General features: G+C 39.3%; 1 protein-coding gene across 3 annotated transcripts in view; it reads right to left on the bottom strand.

The window, feature by feature from the left end:
- Positions 1-25,209, bottom strand: part of LOC140205793 (rho GTPase-activating protein 29-like) — a 73,130-nt gene that overhangs the window by 24,562 nt on the left and 23,359 nt on the right. For all 3 annotated transcript variants that reach the window (XM_072273481.1, XM_072273478.1, XM_072273480.1), the window contains exons 3-7: positions 15,519-15,659; positions 11,818-11,911; positions 9,036-9,108; positions 7,978-8,038; positions 2,136-2,273 (exon numbers count right to left, since the gene is read on the bottom strand). In XM_072273481.1, the coding sequence (XP_072129582.1) occupies positions 2,136-2,273; positions 7,978-8,038; positions 9,036-9,108; positions 11,818-11,911; positions 15,519-15,659 (507 nt within the window). The remainder of the gene's footprint in view (positions 1-2,135; positions 2,274-7,977; positions 8,039-9,035; positions 9,109-11,817; positions 11,912-15,518; positions 15,660-25,209) is intronic.

Below are 25,209 nucleotides of genomic sequence, written 5' to 3' on the forward strand. Positions count from 1 at the left end.
GTCTAATCCAATTTACTACCGCATATCGAATGCCAAGTGACTGAACCTTCTTGACTAACCTCCCTTGTGGGACCTTGTCAAAGATCCTTGCTAAAGTCCATGTAGATAACATCCATTGCCTTGCCGTCATCAACTTTCCTGGAAACTTCCTTGAAAAACTCCGATTAGACACGACTTACCATGCACAAAGTCATTTGACCATCCCTAATCAGTCCCTGTTTATCTAAATACTTATATAAATGGTCAGTTATAATTCCTTCTAATAACCTCCCCACTACTATCAGACTCACCAGTCTATAATTTCCTGACTTATTCTTAGAACTTTTCTTGAACAATAGAACAACATCAGCTATCCTCCAATCCTCCGGCACCTCACCTGTGGTTAAGGATGTTTTAAATATCTCTGCACAGGCCACTGGAATTTCTGCGCTAGCAGAAACAGAGTCCAAGAGAACACCTTTTCACGCCCTGGGGATTTATCCACTCTAATTTGCCTCGAGACAGCAAACACATTCTCCTCTAATCTGTATAGTGCCCATTACTGAATTTTGCAGTTCACGTTATGTGAATCTGACTCTATGGTTCACTTATGATGTGTTTCTGGTTGCTCATTTCTCTGTTGCTATTTTGGGCAATTCTGATTGGGGTGTCTGTAGATAAAGAATGCCACAGCACTAGATTGAACTGAACTGAACAGAACATGTATATTGAATCCTTGATGACCTTGCTGCAGCATTGCCTCACATCCATAGACACTGTCTGTCTCCCAAGAAAATACAGATGCAAAACAAAAAAATCCATTTAAAATCTCCATTTCTTACCACTTTAATCTTCAAGAGGACCAATTCTGTCCATTGCTATCCTTTTGTTCTTAACATCTGTAAAAGCCCTTAGGATTTTCCTTCGCCTTTTCTGCTAGCGCAACCTCATGTCTTCTTTTAAGTCTGATTTTCTTTAAGCTTTCTCTTGCATTTCTTCTACTCAAGTACCTCATTTGTTCCTGCCTATACTTGCCATAAACTACCTCCTTTTCCTTGACCAGGGCCTCAATCTCTTGAAAATCAAGGTTCCATAAACCTGATATCCTTGCCTTTTATTCTGAGAAGTACATACAAAATCTGTACTCTCAAAATTTCACTTTTGAAGGCCTCATACTTACCAAGTACACCTTTACCAGAAAATACCTTGTCCCAATCCACACTTGCCAGTCCTTTCTGATACCATCAAAATTGTTTTTCCTCCAATTTAAACCCTCAACTCAAGGATCAGACCTATCATTTTTCATAATTCCTTGAAACTAATGGCATCATGATCATGCAAAGTATTCCCCTACACAAAACTCTGTCACCCGCCCTGTCTCATTCCCCAACAGGAAACCTAGTATTGCACTCTCTCTAGTTGAGCTGAATAAATAACTTTCCTGAACACATTCGACAAACTCATTCCCATCCAGCCCTTTTACAGTACGGGGGTCCCAGTCAATATGTTTAAAGTTAAAATCACCTATCACAACCCTGTTTTCTGCAACAGTCTGCGATCTCTCTACAAATTTGTTCCTCTAAATCCTGCAGACTGTTGAGTGGTCTCTAATAAAATCCTATTAACATGGTCATACCTTCCTTATTCCTCAGTTTCTACCCATAAAGCCTTACTAGTCGAGCTCTTCAGTTTATTCTGACTGAGCACTACTGTGACATTTTCCATGACTAGTAATGCCACTCATCCCCCTCTAGTCACCAGTTAAAATAGCAACAAACTTCACAGTTTGGGATGGGCAATAAATATAGGCCTAGTCTGCAATTTGGTTGGTGGGGTGGAGATACAATTCTACCAAAGGAGGCGAAAGGTGCTCCTTTCCTCCGCTAGCCTTCAGGTCACCCTTGGGCAAGATTCATTCTGCAGAAGTTCAAGAAATATTCTACATTCAATGGAGAAGTTAATACAACTAGTCACTAATAAGATACAAAACAAAATTTCTTAAAATGGCAACACAAGTAAGCTGGCACGTTAGACAAAATCTTATTTACTTATACAAAGAAAATTGTAAACCGCATTAGAACATGGATACTGCGGCACCTTTCAGCCAACTCATTAAAGCTACTTTGGCTATTAAAACAACTGCCTGAAGCACTCACCTAGGTTGAGCCGCTTTTCCAACCAGGCCAGAATATCTTTAGTATATTTTGACCAATTTTTTGCATATATTAAAGCTGACTCTATCCCACTATCATGTTTAAGTAGCATGTTATCAACTTCCTCTGCTCGGAGAGCCCCTGAAAACAGGAAATGAAAACACAAGAATACAAGTGAAACATAAATTAAGTTCAAACAACAAACTGAAACCAATAAAGCTGCACTGAGAAGTTGTAACCTTGTAATGTAGCTTAATGCAGACTGATGCCAAGTTACATGGTAGGACTACAGTGATGGGGACTATGGAGCCAGAACAAAAAAATACTTGTAGGCAAGTTGTTGCTTTCCAAATCACTGGGAAGACTAATAAGTTTATTTACAGTTAATGACTGTTCAATTTGAAACTACAAGAGATAAAATCGCTAGGTAATTGTACACAAATTCTGCATTTCATTAATGACTGCAACACAGTTATGTATTTTAACAGCATTCTCTTAGCATATCACCAACAGCAAAATATTTGAACTTTTCATTCCATTATCCTCTAGTAAAATAGTCTGATTTTTAATGGGCTCAAAATAAACTGATCTCATGATATGGCACTCGAACCTACTTACTTAACCACGTAAATCTAACCAGCCTTATTTTTAGCTCAGTTAATATTTAGAAAAGTGTAAAAACAGTTGCATAATGGCTGACACCTGGTGGTGGTATGGGGGAGGCAACATTCAGCATACCTTGCCACCAGTGGTGCATTTGTATTTAGTATGCATTTTAAAAAGAAAACATGAACTTATGGTGTCTTTCACAGCACCAAATTTCTCAAAACATTTCACAAAGTACTTTATGAACTCAAAAAACATGGTGTAGTGCTTAATGACCATGCAGTGCAAGTGACTGTACTAGTTGGAAACTGTACTGCATCGATTTTCTATCCCAATTAAGTGGCGATCTCCCAAATAAATGAAGGGGTTCCCAGCTATTTTCTCAATTAGTTTTTATTCTTTAAGAATTGTCTTAAGTAAATGGTTGTCCCAATTAGTCTGTAGCCCAATTAACTAGAATCCACTGTATTCCCTGCAAGCCTCTTTATTTGGGGAAAAGATGCATTCAATTTGCATGCTGCAAGATCAAATAAATTAATTGGTTAACTTGATGGCACTGGCTGAGAGATAAACCAGGATACCAAGTGGGCTCCTCTATTTTTCTTCAAGCACTTAAGATTTTTTTAAAATATCTATTCAAAGACACTTGCAGGCTGCCCATTTAATTTTCTGAGTAAAAGCAAAACCACCAGCTGTATATGTATACTAGAGCAACAACTGAAAACATGACAAAGTCTTGGGAGTGGTGCTTGAATTTACACATGAAGGTATACTAACACAATCAAAAAGGCATTTAATTTTTAAACCAAACTCTAATGTTAAAATATGCAGTTTGCATTTTAGACCTTGTACTACCTAACATTACTTGTGGTATATTCTACAGTGATCTGGAGATAATTTTCAAATAATTACACAAATCTCAACCACAAACTGATGCAGTCTACAGGCTAAACAAAATTAGAAAATATCATTAATTGATATTTTAGGTCTTGATCTGTTAAAGTGACAACTTTAACCTACTGTAGGAAGAAATCAGTAAATTTTGAGGCGGCTTTGGTTATTTTTCCACTATTAATTCTTTATAAATGAGAGATTTTTCTTTTTAAATTCAAGTAAACAAAATTCTTGAAATTTTCCTTTGTCTTTTTTCAAGAAGTGAAAAACGTGCTAAACAGGCAGACTGTGTACACCTTAGACCACATACATAGAGAATTATTACAGCAACTATCATGGAAATATTGATATACTTTTTGAAACTACCCAAGTCATACAAAAGTTGAAATTATTAGTCATTATTTAGCTTAACTGTGCTTTGCTGGTCTATTTGCATGCTTTAATGGCTTAAAATGGCAAGCTGATTTATTTCAAATTTACCCTAACCTCATCTCCGGACAAGGTAAGCAATTTTCTGATGCTGGAATGCTTTTCTCACTGGCTCAAAGCACAATACATACTCTCAATCAGTCTCAGTAACAATCAAAAAACTCATCTTAATCTATTATTTCCTTTATTGTTTAGCCTACTTATACAAAGAAATAATTGTTCTTTCCACAATGATTCAATTACTATATGCCAGGCAGTTCATGGGCACAGTGACATGATGCCTTCTTGTATCTCACCTAGTTTTAGATTCCCCTACACTGGTGAAAAGAACGCAACGCATTTCTTTTGACCTTCAATGGACATTAGTCTTCACAATTTAGGTAGACAATGCAAATTGCACCAACTCATCATATTATATGCTTTCCATCAAAAATTATGCAATGGCAAAAACATTTTTAGATGATTTGTAAATAAATTAATCCTTGAACCCATTAGGAAAGAATCCATATCTAGAATGGGCTTCTGTTTATTAACTCATGATCTTGGGATCTAAGCTTAAGACTTCCTGATTTTGCAGAGACAAGATGACTTCATTGCAGTATTTATTTGTTTGTTACATTTGCAATTCAACCATCAGCAGAATGCTCTTAAGTGGACTGTATCTGATCACTCCACATTGAGCGTGGCACAGATCTTTTGGATGACATTGCTGTAGGTTTTCCACACAAGACTGTATTGAATGATTCTCTCTGCCATTCACACAGCTAGAAAATAACAGGTGACAAGCGAGAATAGTGAAATCTTTGTAGATGGAAAGAACTATTCTATTTACATTCTGAGCTGCAGGCACTGGGCAGCAAGAGAAAATGGGAAGATGCATGCTCATGCTGCTCCAAACATCACTTTTCACACAATGATGCAAAAGAATGGAAAGCAGTTGAAAATGGGCTGAACCATCTTTGTCTTCATTTGGGTGATTTTCTTTTGCATTGGAACCATGTTTTTAATAATGAAAATTCCTCTGAATTATGAAGGATTAAATTTGTAGTGGAGATGCAAAAGGGCTCAGTTTTTGTTCTATTCCCATTTCCTAGTCTCAGAACCCATAGAGAAATTTAACAATCAAGTGACATTTTTAATACTAGAAAGAACTTTTCATTGTAAGAATTCCCTGTCATCAACAGTATGATGCCCGAAATTCCACGCCCATATGAATTTCAACTTAACTGTTTATTTGCTGAACAGTCAGTTTTGTATTAACCCTGAACATCTGATTTAAAGGAACATTTAAAGTCTCCTCTTGTGCCAAGACGAAGCCACTCTCAGGGTGGAGGAGCAACATCTTATATTCTGTCTGTGCAGCCTCCAACCTGATAGCATGAACATTGGTTTCTCCTTCCAGTAAACAAACCCCACCCCACTTTGACCTTTTACTTCCTCCTCTGTCCCCTCCTCTTTCCCTTTCTCTTATGGTCCACTCTCTTGTATCAGATTTCTTCTTCTCCAGCCCTTGACCTCTCCCACCCACCTGGCTTTACCTATCACCTTCCAGCTAGTCTCCTTCCCTCTTCCCCTTCTTCTCAGTACTGAAGAAGGGTCTCAACCCGAAAAGTTGACTGTTTATTCATTTCCATAGATGCTGCCTGAACTGCTGAGTTCCCCCAGCATCTGCAGACTTTCTCGTGTTTATTAAAGGGACCATATTCAAACCTTATACTAACCAAGTTACACCAAGCACAGCATAATCTATCGGTAAGATGGTGGCCCGTATGATCACAGCAGCCTCTGTGTCCAAACAAATGTGTAACTATCATCCATTCCTTTTTTTATGATTTCAAGAGACTGCTGGATAATAACATCAAGTACTGCAGATCTAACCACCAGTAAATTGCTGTCATTATTACATGTGCTAAATGTACTGTAGCTGCAGGCGACTGTTGATATTCTGTTTTGCACAGTGCCCCTACAAGAAAGCTGTTTTGGTTGGATGTATTCATGTGTATGCTTGAATGACAATTAAACTTGAACTTGCAGCCTTACACTTCATTCATACAAAGAATCTTCAGTTTTCTTCACCTAAACCTGACTTATTACGGAAATACCTGCACAACACTTCTTGTTGGATAAAATGGGAATAGGCCATGGATGTCAAAGATATTACTGACAACCACAGGAAACATGTGGAGGAAACTCTGAAGAGCTCTCCATCCAGGACATTTTTCAGTGTAGGGACCCTCACTCATAGCAAAATTGCTAAGCCAAGACAGTCCTCGCTGAGTAGGTAATCTCTTGCCACTTTAAATTCAGCATTGCATATATACTGGTAGTGAATAGTCACAATTAACATTATTGTCAACATTGCACTCGGCCTTCAAGCCCCAGGATGATACCATGCTACTGCTGATACATTTCATTGCTTGTCACCCAGGTTTCAATACACAAGGACAGAAAAGTTCATCCCCTCCCACCCCTGAGGCAAGCACCATTGCTGAATATGCCAAACTGCAGCAAATCATGGCTCGTATGTGCTACTGGTACCTCTCTAACAATCATTTGCTAGAAGCACCTGGCCATATCCTTGGAGGTCCATTGCGATTCTTCTGGATAAGGAACTTGGCTCCCAAAGACACCATTCTTCTTGAGTCTTTGCAATCCTGGGAATGTGCTACTCCCAAAACCACATACCCTGCAGCAGCATTCACTTATTGATAGTAGTATACTGCCTGCACTGAGTACAAGGGATCCCTAGGTTACAGGACACTTCACAGAAATGCAGCTTTGTACATATTTAGAGTTCTATGGGAGAATTTTCACAAAGTCTCGGAGAAAACAAACCTGTCAACTGTATGACAAACATCCATGTTCTAGCAGTCTTCAAATGTAAAAATAACATCGGATAATTAAAACTGAAGATTCTATGTATGGGCAAATCTGCAAGTGTTTATATTGCCACTTGATTAAAAAATGTATGACTATATTTGTGACACATGACTACACGTGAATGTTATTGCTGTCACTCACTCTTACTGAGAAACTGTTATTTTCCAACTTAAAGATAAAAATCGATTAACAGACTGTTGTCAGGAGCAGAATTCTTACACAACCTAGGAGTACGTGTATATGCAACACATAGAAAATGCTGGAGGAACTTAGCAGCTCAGTGCCTGTATGTGTCCTTCTAGTATCTCCTAACACAATAAAAGGAAACCCAGCAACAATGCAGTGGGAAACCTCATTAGATGATCGAACTTATGGAACTTTAAAAAAAATGATATTAGCAGGTCACTTATACCTTCAACAAGGGCTAATCACATCCTTTGCTTAGAATAAGATAAACAGCCATAGATCCATGAACACTACCTGAGTATTTTCCCCTCTTTTCTTTATTACTTAATTTAATTTTAAAAATAAAAAGTTAAAACAAATATCTATCTTATACACTTATTGTATTTACAGTTTTATTATGTATTGCAATGTACTGGTGCTGCAAAGCAACAGATTTCACAACATATGCCAGTGATATTAAACCTGGTTCTGATTCTGACAATGCTCAAGCAGGCAGTGGAGACTGCAGGGTTGCAAGAAACGAACATAGCAATTCTCTAACCACAGATACTGCAGTACAAAGCTCATCTTCATTAAACTAGATCCTGTACAGGTTGTAGGAAGGAAAAAAAAAAAGAGGGAAAATGTTTTGGAATCTAGCTAAGGCACCAAGAACAGCATTGGTAACTTTATCCAAGAATATGTATCTGGAAAAAAGCAAGAAATAAAATAAAAAGAAAAGACACTCCTTAGATAGTTGTGTAAAAACTGTTTGGAATAAGCACTTTGCTACGTGTATTTACTGATGTACAGTGAGAAATCTGGCAATGACATTTCTCAGGTCATTAAAATATCAGAAACTTAAGTATACCTTGTAGGTCATTCTTTTCGTGAATAGATCCTCCTGATCCCATTGACAGGTTTTCATAGGACTTAATTAAAAGAAATTAAAAATTATTAATTGCACAGAGCCAGTAAAATAATAAAAATATTTACTGAATCACAAAATTCGATATCATTGAAAGCAACAATTAGCACGAGGTTGCTGAAGCTTGTTTTCGTTTAAGTCATTTCTGTTCAGCAAAAAGCTGGAACATATACTTGAAGTATTTTGCAAGAAAACCAAACCAACATCATCAAATCTAATTTTGATTTAAAAATTAGTGTTATAAAAAAAAGAGCATGCACCCACCTTTTTAAATGCCTATGAATCAATTCTACATTCAACAAATCTAATATGCATGGTACATAGACTCCTAAAAGTATTCACAGCAAGCAAGATAGTATGTGAATGAACAGTGCAACAAACATTTGAAATTGTTTCCTAAGCATGTTCCAATCAATACCGGTGTGCTGCATATAGAAACTGGAGCTATTTCCCTTAGAAGAGTAAAATGAGTTTTAAGAAATGGCATAATAAACAATGAAGGGCTTTGATAAAGTAGAAAAAAGCCAAACTCTTTCTAATGATATGTAACCGGTTTACGGAGATAAAAGAGCAAGATGAGATTTCTAAAAATATAGTGTGTGGGATAAAGTATACTCAGCATGTTAGGCATCTTTAGTGACGAGGTAAACGGGAATAATATTTTAAGGTGATGATTTGGAACAGAACTCTGGAAATGAAATAAGTTTCAAGTTACAGAGAAAAGGAAGAGGTGGAGAGAAAACAAAGATCCGTGATGGGGTGGAAATGGAAGTACATACATTTAAGGTAGAAGGTACATATGGGGGGAAAAAATAATTGTGTATATGCAGAGGCTATCAATGACTGTGCTGCATAAAGGATGGCAAAATTAGGTTGATTACTTTTAAAAAGCTATACCATTAGCCAGGAGTCTCCTTCTGTTGTAGGAGTCTGGAATATTATAAATATATTATTCTGTATTATTAACTGCTTCTAATTAGCAAACTTTTCGATGGACTTACGCGGCTTCTTCCACTGATTGGGAGTCCCACAGATGAACTACAGTCCACGTCTCCCATAAGAAAGTCTGAAATGCTGTAAGCCAAATGTTTGGCAATTTAAAATTAGTTACATTTTCATCAAGTTGACTTGCATTTCCCTTTACTTACTTTCCATCTTGAAAATTCTTGACATGAGAAATACAGTTGAGATTCTAAATTTCATTCATATAGTAACTTCCTGTTTTATAATTTCAGCCACATTACTCAGCAATCTGAGGTACCCCCATATTCACAAGTATAAATTAGAGAAAGTTAAGAAGGTTCAATGCAGGCGTTGGGGGAAAATGAAGCAAATTTTCCCCGCAAAAATATACTTTATTCAGAAATATTACAAAATAGTTATTTACATAGAAAAAAAAATTCGTTGATCCTGATTCCTTATTCAATAAAGTTATATACAATAAAATTATGCGTTAACTCTCAGTCCATATTCAAATGAAAGATGTTTACAATAAATCGTTCGTTAACTCTCAAACCTTAGTCAAGAATTAAGACTTATTTACAACAAAAATTATTTAAAAAAAACCAGGCGTTGACTAATTCCTTTACCGAAGTTCTTTAACCGTCTTATGGAGGGGTATTCTCCTCCCCACCCGACCCCTCCCACTTCCGCGGGTGATGAACCTTAAACTGTGGTCCTTCCCCACCGGGCCTTCACGGTGGCTGCACCAAGCTTGAGTGCATCCCTCAGCATGTACTTCTGCAGGCGAGAATGTGCCAGTCGGCAGCATTCAGTCATGGACATCTCCATGTGCTGGTAGACCACCAAGTTTAAGGCAGACCAAAGAGCGTCCTTCGCCGAATTGATGATCTGCCAGCAACACCAGATGTTTGTCTCCGTGTGTGTCCCTGGGAACAGCCCGTAGATCAGGGAGTCCTTGGTTATGCAGCTGCTGTGCATGAATCTTGACACCGCCCCTTCCATCCTCCTCCACACCTTCTTCGCGAACCCACAGTGTGCAAAGAGGTGAGTCACTGACTCCACCCCACTGCAGTCCTCCCATGGGCAGTGGGGTGTGGAGGCGATGTTCCAGGCGTACACTAGGGATCTGACTGGGAGGGCCCTTCTCACCGCCAGCCAGGCGAGGTCTTTGTGCCTGTTGGTGAGGTCTAACGATAAGGCAATTTGCCAGATGTACTGGACAGTCTGCTCAGGGAACCACCCCACTGAGTCCACCTCGTCCTTCTCCTGCAGTGCCTGCAGGATATTACGTGCCTGAAGCAAATTTTCTTCTTCTTGTTTTATGGCAGTTGGCACCCAGCTTATTGGTGCATTACCGCCACCTTCTGCTCCGCAGTGTGCAATAGACTTACAATCCAAATTCCTTCACCCAATCATACACACATATATACCCTAACCTACATTTTATCCTCTCATCTTTGGCCATCCAAGTACCCTATTCCTGCTTATTCATCATATCCTATAAAAAAAAACCTCTGTACCATATTGAAGATTAAAAACAAATCTAATTCTAGAATGTCGCTCTAGTGATTGTCACAAAAACATTCTGAACAATGTAATACTGTGATGCAACAATCATAACAGTTATTTTGCTGGTCGATACATCACTAGATTCCATTTCATGTATTGAATTAAAGTTAGGATATTAGGTAATAAACAAATCTCCAATATGGAAGAGAAACCAAGAGACAGTAATAGCAATCTCAACACTACATTAGAAAATAAATATATTTATAAATATACAGTTGTTTTATTAATAAATAGAAATTTATTTTAAAAAGTTTACTGCCAAGGGCCTGCCTAGTTTAACCACAATAGAAGTTACAGAATGCCGAATGATTTTTTACATTTGTGGATATAAACAGGTCATTATGAAGAAATAGTTTGATTACCCAGTTACTCAAGGCACATGGAATCAAAATGGAAGAGAGCATTCTCTCAGAAAGAGAAAAAGTTTCTTTACTATTAAAGAGCTGTTATGCTTTAATTTAAATGTGCTTTACTATCACACAAGCAATCTGTGGTCATTGTAAGCAAATAAACAAATCATTCCCATTTAATTCATTTAACTCACGCATTTCTGAAAACAAAATGTTAGTCTCACACACACACCCCTCCCCTTCAAACTGAAGCAAAGATTTCATCAGGTATTAAGTTTCAGTTTCTAAACCCAAACAACTCGAAGATGCACATTAAATTTGGGTGCAATTGCCATAATGGTATTACAGACAGAAGTATTCACCCTCAGTCCATAAGGCTGTGGTTCACTTTTCAATCCTTTAGTTTTATATTTCAACTTTAAAAGCAACTGATCACTACAACTAGTGAGACACAAAACTGGGTAGGGTGGTGGTGGTGGGGGGGGGGAGAGAAAGAAAGTCAGGGTTCACCTCCCTGGCTGCCAAACAATTACTAGCATTAAAGTCATCAAACATCAGATGTAGTCTAACAACAGGTTTGAGCTTGACTACTATTGCTGAAAACACTGCTGTCTTTCAGTGTGTAAACTCACACGGAAAAACTATGGGAAGGACATTACTGCAGTATAGCCATGTTCCAGAAAAAGTCAGAAACTGGAAAAGTGGTGTGCTTGGATCTGAGGGATAGGAAGGAGTAGGGAAAAAAAAAAGCTAAAATTTAATAGTTTAATGAATAAACAAATTATTTTACACGTTTGTAGTTGAATCATCTTTCAAGGCATTCTTAAAATACAAATTCATTTTATTAATATTCCAGCTAAAATCCCCATAACAACAGAAGATTAGAAGTTGTATTACTTACACATTACCAAAAGTGAATGCCAATGCGTCAATAGAAACAAATATTTCACTGAAATGCTCTCTTTTCTCTTCATCTACCTCATTGTAGTTTGCACCTAAGAGGAAATAACATTTCAGTACAACAAGGTATTCACTCCACATTATGAAGTAAATCATATGCATCTCAATTAATGTAAACCAATTCAACAAGCACAAGGATTTTCAGTAATAGATATGTATATGCCAAGTTGATTTAATATAATTATAATAAATACCTCAAATAGCATACACCAACAACAGACGTAACTGCTGAACGGAACCTACCGACACAGCTATTACAAAGTTCACAGGCAAAATGTACCAAATCATTCTTCATTCAAGCATAAACAAAATTCATAGACCCATTTGGAACTTCTGTTCCAAATCTCGTAAGACTGAAATCTTGCAAGACATCAGTTTCCTGTGCCGTTAAGCACACTAACAGGGTGAACGCACTGTGAGTAAGCCATAACAAAGTACTCTTTAATTAACTTCTTTTGAAGAAGCTGTAGTACAACCTTCTTAGAACAAATCATTTTGAAAATGCAATACAGTGCGAATAATAAAAAAATGTTCTGGTTCAATAAATCTGCGTAAAATTTCTCTGCAAGGACCTCCTCACTCCCCCAGGAGTTGGCAACTATAATCCAACATTTCAGTTCCTTCCCCTCTCTGCTTCCCCCCACAAAGAGTAAGCTCTCGTTTGGAATAAAACTCTGAAGTATACTGCACAAATTATTTAAATACTTGTCTTCATTGCCAATTCACACTCGAAAATGCAGTTTATATATGCAAACTTTGCAGTAAATTATATACAATTATGTTGCCCTGAAGAATTGCACAAGCCTTTATCAATATCCTAATTTAGCACTTCACTAATGCTACCACTAGCTTTTCTGTGCAAAATATGTAAATGGAAGGCATTTTTCCTGTTGCAGGAAAGCTTCTGTTAAAAGATTTTGCTTTTAGTCTTTTGATCTCATCAAGTTTTAAGGAAATAAACTTCCTGCAGATTTTGTTCACATCCAAGACATAAACACAAGTAGTAAGTATGAACAATAACTCCATCAAGAATTTTAAAGACAATGACAATTTGAGGTATTTTGCCACATCTTTACAACTAGATAACTTACAAAGCTAAGATTTAAAAAGTTCCAGTAACTCTTTCCAAATCTTTCTGTAACTTCCTGAGTAGCAGACTATCTATAGCAAACTTCATAATAAAAAAATGGGTGTGGTTACAAAATATATTTATAGAACATTAAAGTTAACAACTGCAAGAACACCTTTCCCCAAGTATACCCGCTTCTTAGTTGTGTCCTTTTACTGTTTTCTGGTGTGAAAAGCATAATAAAGGATCACAGTAATATAAGACTAACAAATGAAATAAATGAGAAAGGCTTTTAAAATAAAATGTGATTTCCGATGACATACAATGCACAATGTCTTCTACCAAGTGCTTCCTTAGTGCACAAGATTTGAATGTGTTGAACATGAAAATGCAATTTCAGATTTCCCACTGAGAGATACTTTTATCTGGAAAGCTTTGTCAGAAAAGCAGAGCAATTGATCAAATTGACTAACAGGCTTGTCTGCTATCATCTATATAAAATTCATTAAGTATGATTAACTCAAAATATATAATAAAAATACTACAGAGAAATGAACAGGATGCAAAAAAACTGATCAAATCCCTTAAACTTTACCTCAGATCAATAAAATAGCTTTTTAATCAGGAGGAAGATAATGATCAAAGTTTTAAATCAAACAAAAGCATAGAATGACATCTCCACCATTGCAAAATATTGTAGCACCCTGGCATTCAAGATAAAAGTTTTGAGCCTATCCTAAAGGCCAGCTAGAATCTGGAACATACTGCCTGAGTGGATGATGGAGACAGGTACTTTCACAACATTTAAGTAAATCAAGACATTTAATTGCCAAGAAATGGAAGATTGTGGATAAGTTCTGGTCCATGAGATTACTATAGATGGGGCTATTGTTGGCCAGAATGGACATAATGGACTGAGAGGCTTCTTTCTGTGCTGCCTGACTCAAAATAAGTACCAGTGCATTCAAGTTTCACCACATAGATATGGTTATGCCAGCATCTCTTTCATAATGTAGCTATTCTCTTCCCTAAATTTCCTAGCTTTCATGAACTTTGCCACAGTAAACAGATGATAAAATATTCATTTAAGACCTTGCCCATCTCCCGTGGCTCTACCTGCAGATGACAACTTGATTGCTAGCCAGTTCTAAGAGTAGTGATACACTTGTGAAATGCAATAAGATTATTCAGGATCAAATTGTGAAAGGTGGGGGGGGGGGGGGAATGAAGATCAAAAGTGGTTAAGGCATAATAAAGTAAAGTTACAGAACAAATTAAAGCTACCAGTATTGGTTATTGTCCATTGAATGTGACAATGACAGGAAACCTGTGCAGGAGACTTTTTTTTAAAAATGTGGAAAGAGTCATTTTACTGGGGGTGTTCCACTCTCTCAATTTCAGAAGTCCAGGTCCAATGGTACGAGTAGATGTCAAAACTAGAGTCTTCCCTGGTTACAGGGGGTGACCACAATTTCTTCTGTGCCTCATTATGCCCTTTGCTCTCCACATACTATTGCTGAACCACTTTCCTGGCCACTGTACCTCACTGTAGATCTCATCTGCCCAGTCCACTTGAGTTGTCTTCGCATGCTAGGACAGGCACGTTCCTATCTCATCGTGGTAAGGGACTTGCCAGCTACTCTCACCTGATTTAGCCCACCTGTTGAAGCGGTGTATGGGGTGTGGCCACTGTCACATACAGACAGCCACTTGGAGCCACAGCTGAGTGTCTGGTGGGGATCAAAGGTAACATTCAATTCAATTGTCAAAATCCTCAAATTCCTCATAGTTCCTAACTTGGAAGTCGTAAAATCCTTTCATTTTCACTCCCTGCTGTTTCTAGCTTCTCCAAATCTCAATGCTCGATTGACACCAGTGAGCACAATGGTTCTGAATTTTCTTGCCAACTATCAGTGACAAAGATCACTGCTTTTTGAACACTCTAAGCATGGCATAGCATTTAACAGCCACATAAGTAGGTGCGACTGATGCTACTTAAACCTGTCTGGCAAGTCTCTTGCCCCATTTGGATGGCATAGTGTCCCAAGTAAACAAAAGGAATCCCGGCTATTTTCTCAATTTGTTTTGGTTCTTTAAGAGTTACCCCAAATAACCAATAGTCCAATTAACTGGAATCCACTGTATTAAGCCACATTTCATGGTGTAGATTCAAATCCACCAGGTGGTGCTAGTTTGAGGAATACTTTTCTTACTTGCACAAACTTTTTCTTTCCATCAACACCTTTTTGAATTTGAAGTTAAAATTGCAGCTTCTCTTCAATGTAGTGTAAAATTAACAAACAAATATAAACACTAGGATTTGTAATGAAAACACAAGAGCACAAATTTTAGTTTAATAATAGGTCTCAAATTCATGTGCCTAATCATTGCAACACCTTATTCTACCTAGAAGTGGGAGAGAATAAACCAGCACACAAGAGATCAAGCAATATGAAATCTACAAATTGTTCTGAAATAAAGCTTTTGTTTGCATACAATATACTTATTTTAATACAGCTCAGTCACATTAAATATTTCTTTAAATAAAAAGCAATTGAATTGTTTGCTCTTACCTTTTACTTTCGAAATCACTGTCCCTGTTGCACTTAGAATATCCACTGAATTTAATGACTGATGTTTGCTGATCACCAATTTTAAAACCCTTAACAGCTCTCCTAGACGTTCATGAGCCATCTGACGTAAACCTTTATTTTCTGGAAAAAACATATCAAGTTAACAGACAAGAACTTTTCTGTAAAAAAGCAAAGGTATACCCAAATAATGTTTAATCATTTACTGGCAGCACTCAAAGTTCATTACCAACAATTTTACAAATTAACTCAAAAATGAAATGCACTGAAGTTAATAAAAAAAAATCAAATATATGTAAAAATAATAACTGGATAAAATAACTACATACACCCAGATTAGAAGTGAGGGGTCCCTTGGGCAGAGAATGAAGATAAAAACTACAGAAAATCTGCAGAAGCTGGAAATCTAAGCAACACACACAAAACACTAACTACAGGAACTCAACAGGCCAGGCAGCATCTATGGAAAAGAGTAAGTCAATGTTTCCGGCTGAGACCCTTCATCAGGACTAGAGGAATAAAAAGATGAGGAGTAAAAGTTAGAGGTGGGTGGGGGGGGTGGGGAAGAAGGTGAAGAAACATAAGGTGACAGGTGCAACTCGGCAGGGATGAAGTAAAGAGCTAGGAAGTTGATTGGTGAAAGAGACAGCCAGCCATGGAAAAAAGAAAAAGGGGAGGAGCACTAGTGGGAGAGGATAAGCAGTCAAGGAGATGAGGTGAGAGAGGGAAAAGAAGATGGGACTGGTGAGGGGGGGGGGGGGTTGTTCCATAACCTGAAGCTTGAGAAGTCGACGTTCACGGCATCAGGTTGGAGGCTACCCAGACGGAATACAAGGTGCTGTTCCTCCGGCCTCATCTCGACAGTAGAGGAGGCCATAGACTGACATATCAGAATGGGAAGTGGGATTAAAATGGGTGGCCCACTTGCTGCTTTCCACAAGTATTGCTCCCTACGCGATTCCCTTGTCCATTTGTCCCTCCCCACTAATTTCCCTCCTGGCACTTATCCTTGCAGTGGAACAAGTGCTACACCTACCCTACACCTCCTTCCTCACTACCATTCAGGACTCCAAACAGTCCTTCCAGGTAAGGTGACACTTTACCTGTGAGTGTTGGGGTCATCTATTGTATCCGATGCTCCTGGTGTGGCCTCCTGTATATTGGTGAGACCCGACATAGACTGGGAGGCCATTTCACCAAGTACCTGCCAGAAAAAGCAGGATCTCCCAGTGGCAACCCATTTTAATTCCACTTCCTATTCCCATATGTCAATCAATGGATTCCTCTACCCAGATTCTGTCTGGGTAGCCTCCAACCTGATGGCATGAACAAACACTTCTCAAACTTCTGGTACTGCCCACCCCCCACACTCCTTCACCAGTCCCATTTCCCTCTCTGACCTTCTCTTTACATGCCTATCACCTCCCTCTGGTGCTCCCCCACCCCGTTTTTCTTTCTTCCATGGCCTTCTGTCCTCTATCAGATTCCCCATTCTCTAGCCCTGTATCTCCTTCACCAGTCAACATTCCAGCTCTTTACTTCACTCCTCACCCTCCCAGTTTCACCTATCACCTTCTGGTTCTTCCTCCCCTCACCCCACTTTCTACTCTAACTCATGATTTTTTCCCCAGTCCTGTTGAAGGATCTTAGCCCGAAACGTCAAATGTACTCTTTTCCATAGATACTGTCAGATCTGCAGAGTTCCTCCAGCGTATTGAGTGAAGATGCAACTTTTTTTTTTAACAAAGAAGGGAATCCCAAAAGTGCAAACTCTCAATATACTGTGTCACTTTCAAATGATTAATGACACACCGCCCCATGTACAACATGCACCCTTCACAACTGTCTCATGTGACCTTTTAACAAAAAAAACTTCTGGCAAAGATGTGCACTGAATTGTACTGCATATTGCATTAGTTCCAACCAGAAGTTTAAAGTTTGGCAAACGCGGTTTAATCCATTTAAGGACAATAATGAAAAACTCTAAATTTCACAAATCGCAGCTGCCTGCTAGGTTTGCAGCTGCATACCATCTCTGCAGGCCTGTGAGAAGAGAATAAATATGGAGAAACTATGGAAAATAGGAGAAAATGGGAGTGGTAGGTAGGTAATAGTGTAATTAGACCTCCTAGTAGCTGGATCAGACCTTATGTGCCTTGACCTTGGGTGCATCAAGTTCAGAGGTCAAGCAGTTTGAGATCTGCAGTTAGCACTTCAGGAGATCCCTTGAAGTGCTAAACTTAAAGTGCTTAACAGAGGCTGCTGATACCAATTGTTTTTAAATAAAACATTTTATGATGTAAAAATTCATTTTTTGTAACTATGTCTAGTGAGTGGTGACAGGGTGGGAAGGGACAGAAGAATGATAAATTAATTTACACATCATACACCCCTTCCAGCAGTTATGACTTTGTAAGTAACTCATTATAAACCAATCTTTTGATGCAAATTTTGTCTTTAATTAAGATGATCAAACATGCAGGAACATCAGGGAAATAAAGCTTGTGTGAAGGTGAATCGTAACAGAATAAAGAACAGTACAGCACAGTACAGGCCCTTAGTACCACAATGTCGTGACAGCCTTTTAACCTTCTCCAAGATCAATCTAACATTTCCCTCACACACAGTTCCCCATTTTGCATTCATCCATGTGCCTATCGAAGTGTTTCTTAAATACCCTTAATGTGTCTGCTTCTACCACCACCCTGGCAGCATATTCCACACCCCCACACTGAGTAAACACCTACACATGACATTCCCACTTTCCTCCAACCACCATAAAATTATGCCCTCACATATTAGCCATTTCTGCACAGGCGGAAAAAAAAGTGCTGGTTATCCACTCTGTCTGTGCTTTTCATCGTATACATCCCTTTAAGTCACTTCTCATCCTTTTTCGCTCTAAAAGAAAAAAAAGCCCTCGCTTGCTCAACCTTTACTCATAAGACGTTCTCTAACCCAGGCAGCATCCCGGTAAATCTCTGTCCAATCGTCCCCCTCCTGGCATTTATCCCCGAAAGTGTGACGTGCTACACCTGCCCCTACATCTCCCTTACCACCCATCATTCACAGTTCAAATAGTCCTTCCAGGTGAGGCAACACGTCACTTAGAAGGGATCCTCTTGTATCCAGTGCTCCTGGTGTAGCCTCCTCTACATTAGTGAGACCCACAGCTAATTAAGGGACCACTTTGTTAGCATCTTTGCTCTGCCCACCCCTAAGGCAGGATCTTCCAGTAGATATACACTTAAATTTGACTTTCCATTTTGACATATGGGAGTAGAGGAGGCCAGGGACAGAGGCCAAATACAGGTTGGAGGAGAAACACATCACAGCATATTCCAACCTGATGGCATGAACACTGATTTCCCTAACCTGATAATTCCCCCCTCCCTTTTTTCTATTCCTCATACAGTTTACCCTCTCACTTCTCTTCTCCACACCTGCCCATTACCTCCCTTTAGTTCCCCTCCTTCCCCTTCTCCCTTGGTACCCTGTCCTCTCCTATTAGATGCCCTTTTCTTCAGTCCATTACTCTTCTACATATCCTCTCCCAGCTTCTTATTTCATCCCCACATCACTACCAACCCATCTTCCCTCCCACCTCATTTCACTCATCACCTGCCAGCCTGTACTTCCATTCTCCCCTTCCTTTCATTTCCAATCCTGATGAAGGGCCTTGACCAAAAATATTAACTGTTTATTCTCCACACTACATGCTGACTGACCTGTTGAGTTCCTCTATCAATGTATGCGTTACTCAAGATTTCCTGCATCTGCAGAATCTTATGATAGTATCCATTTTAATTTCCTGGCCAAGTTCTACTTCAAAGTTATTTACAATCTGTGACCCAATTAACTAATTTAAGTTTGAAACCTGCATGTCCTCTATCTCAAAGTTCAAAGTTTCATGTGGTCCTAACCTAACATATACTCCACTGCAATTACAAAGATTCAAAAATTTAAAGTACATTTATGATCAAAATATATATTCAGAATGCAGTTCTGAGATTTGTCCTCCTGCAGGCAGCCATGAAACAAAGAAACACCCTGGAACCTGTTCGAAGAAAATTCAAACCCCCAATGTGGACAAAAAAGAACAAATTGCACGAATGGCAAAAAGCGAGTGAACAGCACACAATATATCAAACCAGGAGTCCAGGAGTATTCAGTTTAGTCTAGTTCTGAGCTCCTAGCTGACTACAGGCTGCAGAACAAGTCTTCAACAAAGTGACCCTGTCCGAATCAATCATCCTGATTAGTAGTAGGCAGCCGTCGATCCCAGGGGATCACCGGTTTGCGCCTTGGGTGGACTGTGTCCTTTCCAGGGTGTAAGCCTGGGCGGGAAGATTTGAAGAACCGGCTGCTACCCATGCAGCGGGTTCCCCCTCTCCACATCACCGATACGGTCCAAGGGAAGGGCAGACACCGATACAGCTTGGCACCAATGTCGTCGCAGAGGTTGCCAGTGTGAAGATGTAAACAACATCAAACTGTCTTAGGGACCCCGGCTCCAGATTTCTTCCTCGGGGTTTACTCCTGAAGTCTTTTTCATGGGTGGGTATGGCCACAAGGCAGCAGAGGTTTACAAATCAGAGTTTTTCTTCTCCTAGGCGGGCTGCCACCTTTCTCCTGGGTGAGCCCCATCTGCCCGAAATCAAACCGCTCATGAACAGCCAAAAAAAAAGAACCTGAATCCAGAAACTCAACCTGAAAGCATCTCCCCCCACCCCACCCCAAGTCGACAGCCATGAAACTCGCCTATCAATCCTTGCAACGTGGAACCCACCCCTTCAACAGCAGCTAGTGAGAGGGCAAGGAAGACCGGTCAAAAGCAGGCAGATAGTGTTGAACAACCACCTGCATTCCATTTTTGTCTCTGCTCAGCATCTCAATCTGAGAGAAGCAATGGAGTCAATCAAGGGACTGCACCCTTTGTTCAGGCCTGCAGGCTGAGCCCTCCACTCCCAACTTCACTGAACTCCCTCGGAGACAGCGAAGTGCCAGATCACTCAACTGGCCCTAAAACATACCACCAGGATATAAATCACAGGTTCCAATCACATCCATCTTAGCAGTAGAATCATATTTGAAAGTAGAAGTACAAGAGGTAGTTTCTTAAACTGTCTGCAGGACGTCACCATCAGTCGTTGCTGCTCTCTGATGCCATCCTGAAGCACAGATTTCTGCTGAAGACTCCGGCACCATCTCTAGACTCAGTGATTCTAATACATTACTCGTGCGTCTTGGAACTTTATCTGTAATCTTAATCACATCAAAATCCCAGATGGCCAAATTATTTCATGCTCACTCATTCCTCTATTCCCTATGAAAATGTAGTCTACATTTAGTTAAATTAACTCATGACCTATCACTCCACTTCTTTTAACACCCATCAATCCTAGAAATCTTTTCCACATCCCTTCCAATGAGTTTTCTTCAACACAAACTCAATCTGCTCCTTTTGCCTCACTACTGAAAGCTGTGCCATCATCCTCAATTAAAACTCTTCCGCCTCATCACTGCTCTTTTTGAGGTTATTAAGTCCTACTCTGACCAAATGCTGAGTTATCCCTTTATATATCAATTTTTGCTTGGTATTCATTTTATATTATGATTTGAGGCTTCTTGGAATACTTCTCATAAATGTAGACTATGCCTGGTTGCTGTGCCATGTAATGAGATTTTCTGTACAATTAATTTTAATTTAATGCAAGAACAAATGAGGTGCAGAAAAAAAATAGAGCAACTGCTGCACAGAAGCAACAGAAGAAATCTGGATTATATTTGAGCTTGCTACGGGAAACAAAAATTCACTGAATAGACAAGTGTGTGGTTTAAGGTGCAGTCAATTTTATTACAACAATCATTTTGATGTTTGCCAAGATGTTATTCTATCCTATTGCTCCGGGCTCAAAGCACCATTCCTCAACAGTCAATGTATTCTGAATTCCAGAATGAAAGAGGACCACAGATAGTTGTTTCTTCAAACCCATGTTACCATATCATAATAATTTGTGATATTTTGTAGTAATCCCTACAATAGTGAAATAGCAGCATATTGAGTCACAGTAGCATCCAAATCAGTCTCCAGTGGTCAGCAAACAGATGCAAGTCAATCACCTATGGCTTACCAGTTAACAAGCAGCTTCATTCCAAAAGGAACATACAAGAATCAGCAGTAGCTTTGGCAAGTATAATTAAGAATCTAAATTTGAAATTTTAGAAATATACATAACTTCCACTAAAATCTTAGTTTTGCTCACGAGAGAATACATAAACAGAGCTCTCACGGAATTATTCAGATTATAAATTTGCCCCAATTAGACACAGACTATTTAATTTAAAAACTTCAACATCACTGATTGCAGAACTTTATTGCTTTTCTACATTAAATGATGTGTGTTTAACTTGATTGATATGTCAATTTAAAGACAGTCATGTTAGTGGTGTTAAACAGTTTTCAGACCACATAATAATGTACAACTAAACTATAACAACCAAAAAACAATGATTGTGTACACATTCCTCACAAAACATGAAAGTGATCCGACAGGGCAAGTGGATGGGATAGTCATTATATGGTTTATTTTAATCAGTAATAGAAAGGACACAAGAAAATAATAGGCACTCAGTCTCTCAAGTCTGCCCTGCCATTCAATATGATCATGGCTCATTTGTCCCAATCCACATCTCTTCTGCAACAATTCCACGTAGTGCTCAATTCCGCGATCCTTCAAAATTTTATCTCCGCCCTCTCTATACATTATTAATAACCCAGCTTCCTGAACATTCATCAAAACTCCAGAAATTCACCTCTGCATAGTAACCGTATTTTAAATTGCAACCCCCAATCCTGCAACTACTTCCCTTCATTTGAGATTCTCCAATGAAGGAGAACAATGACAGGCACAAAGGTAGTTTCTGTGATGGATTTGTTTGGTATGGGATATAGTTCATATAATACTTTGAATTATCCACATCTTTTACATACACCTTGACTGATATATGCCTGTCATTGCTGCCTGTGCCACATGACAGTGAAGATAGGAATAGAGTGAGGTGGGAGATAAATGCATGGCTGAAGAATTGGAGCAGGGTGCAGGGATTCAGATTTCTAAATAATTGGCACCTCTTCTGGGCCAGGTGGGACCTATAAAAAAGGGAATGGTTGCACTTGAATTCGAGGAGGACCAATATTCTTGCAGGCAGGTTTACTAGAGCTGTTGGGAGTAGTTTAAACTAATATGGTAGGGGAACGGGAACCAACATAATAGAACACAGGATGAGCCAGCAGGTTTTCAAGTAGATGAATACAGGCAAGGACAAGCCAATGATTGGGTACAAATGCAGAGTAAAGAGATAAATTGTACCACAGAGACAAAATTCAAAAGGGCAAAGAATGCAGGGCCGAAAATGCTGTATTTAAATATGCATAGCATTCGGAATAAGGTGGACAAATACATGGCGCAATTAGATATTGGCCAATTTGATGTTGTGGGCATCACTGAGTCGTGGCTGAAAGAAGGCCATAGTTGGGAGCTTAACATCAAAGGATATATCTTGCATTGAAAGGACCGGCAGGAAGGCATAGGCAGTGGTGTGGTTCTGTTTGTAAGAGATGGAATTATATCTTCAGAAAGAGGTGACATAGGGTCAGAGCATGCTGAATCTTTGCGGGTGGAGTTAAGAAATTGCAAGAGTAAAGAAAAATTATGGGAATCAAATATAAGCCTCCAAATAGTAGCTAAGATGAGGGGTTGGGTTTGCAAAGGAAACTGGAAAAGGCATGTAATAGGGTAATGACACAATTGTAATGGGGATTTCAACATGCAAGGGAATTGGGAAAATCAGGTTAGTGTTGGATCGCAAGAGAGGGAATTTGTTGAATGCCTACGAGATTGCTTTTTAGAGCATCGCGCATGAGCCTACTCGGGGAAAGGCCATCTTAGATTGGGTGTTGTGTAATAACCCAGATTTAATTAGAGAGCTTAATGTAAAGAAACCCTTAGGAGACAGTGATCATAATATGACTGAATGCAATTTGAGGGGGACAAGCACAAGTTACATGTTTCAGTATCACGATGGAATAAAAGGAACTACAGAGGCATGAGAGAGGAACTTGCCCGGGTAGATTGGAGGATACTGGCGGGGGATGATGGCAGAGCAGAGATGGCTGAAATTTCTGGGAATAGTTCACAAGGTGCAGGGTAGATATTCTCTCACAGAGGTTGTTGTTATCAAATGGCAGCGGTAAGCAACCATGGCTAACAAGGGAAGTTACTACTATGTTGACTCAGGCCTAGGGGGCCAGCGTCAGGCACGATGACGGACTCTTCACTTCTCCCTCTCCCTCATGTGTGTTCAGTTCATCTACATTAGTTAAGGGAAGTTAAGGACTGCATAAAAGCCAAGAAAAGGGCATATAACATAGCAAGAGTGGGTGGGAAGTTGGATGATTGGGAAACTTTTAAAATCCAACAAAAGCCAACTCAGAAGTTATAAGGGAAAAGATGAAATATGAAAGCAGACAAGCCAATAATATAAGGCAGGATACCAAAAGTTTTTTCAGTTATATAAAAAAAGAGTAAAAGGGAGGTGAGAATTGATATTGGGCCACTGGAAAATAATGCTGGTGAGGTAGTAATGGGGGGGGGGGGAGAGGGGGATGGGTGGAACAAAGAAAAGGCAGATGAACTTAATGGGTACTTTGCATCTGTCTTCACAATAGCAGTGTGCCAGAGGTCCATGAGTGTCGTGGAGCAGGAGTGAGTGCCATTGCTATTGCAAAGGAAAAAGTCTTAAAGAAAAAAGCTCAAAGGTCTTAAGATGGATAAGACCTCTGGACCAGACAGACTACATCCCAGAGTCCTGAAAGAGATTGCTGAAGGGATGATGGATACATTGGTCATGATCTTTCAAGAATCACTTGATTTTGGCATGGTCCCAGAGGTCTGGAAAATTGAAAGTGTCACTCCACAATTTAAGAAGGGGCAAGGGTAAAAGAAAGGAAATTATAGGCTGGTCAACCCAACCTCAGTCGTTGGGAAAGTGCTGGAACCTATTATTAAGGATGAAGTTTCAGGGTACTTGGAAACTAATGATAAAGTAAGTTAAAGTCAGCATGGTTTCTGTAAAGGGAGATCTTGCCTGACAAATCTGTTAGAGTTCTTCAAGGAATTAACAAGCAAGGTGGGCAAAGGAGAGGCAGTAGATAGCATTCACTTAGATTCTCAGAAGGCATTTTGATAAGGTGCCACACACGAGGCTGCTTAACAAGATAAAATCCTATGGCATTACAGGAAAGATACAGGCATGGACAGAGGAATGGCTGACAGGGAGGAGGCAATGAGCGGGAATAAAAGGGGCCTTTTCTGGCTGACTGCCAGTGACTAGTGGTGTTCCTCAGGCGTCAGTATTATAACCAATACTTTTCACATTGTCTGTCAATAAATTGGATAATGGAATTGATGGCTTTGTGGCAAAGCTTGCAGATGATACAAAGATAGGTGGAATGGTAGGTAGTGCTGAGGAAGCAATGCAATTGCAGCGGGACTTAGACAAATTGGAAGAATGGGCAAAATAAGTGGCAGATGGAATACATTGTTGAGAAATGTATGATAATGCATTTTAGTAAAAGGAACAATAGTGCAGACTTTTATCTAAATGGGAG

Source organism: Mobula birostris, chromosome 12 (assembly GCF_030028105.1).
Source record: "Mobula birostris isolate sMobBir1 chromosome 12, sMobBir1.hap1, whole genome shotgun sequence".
NCBI lineage: Eukaryota > Metazoa > Chordata > Chondrichthyes > Myliobatiformes > Myliobatidae > Mobula > Mobula birostris.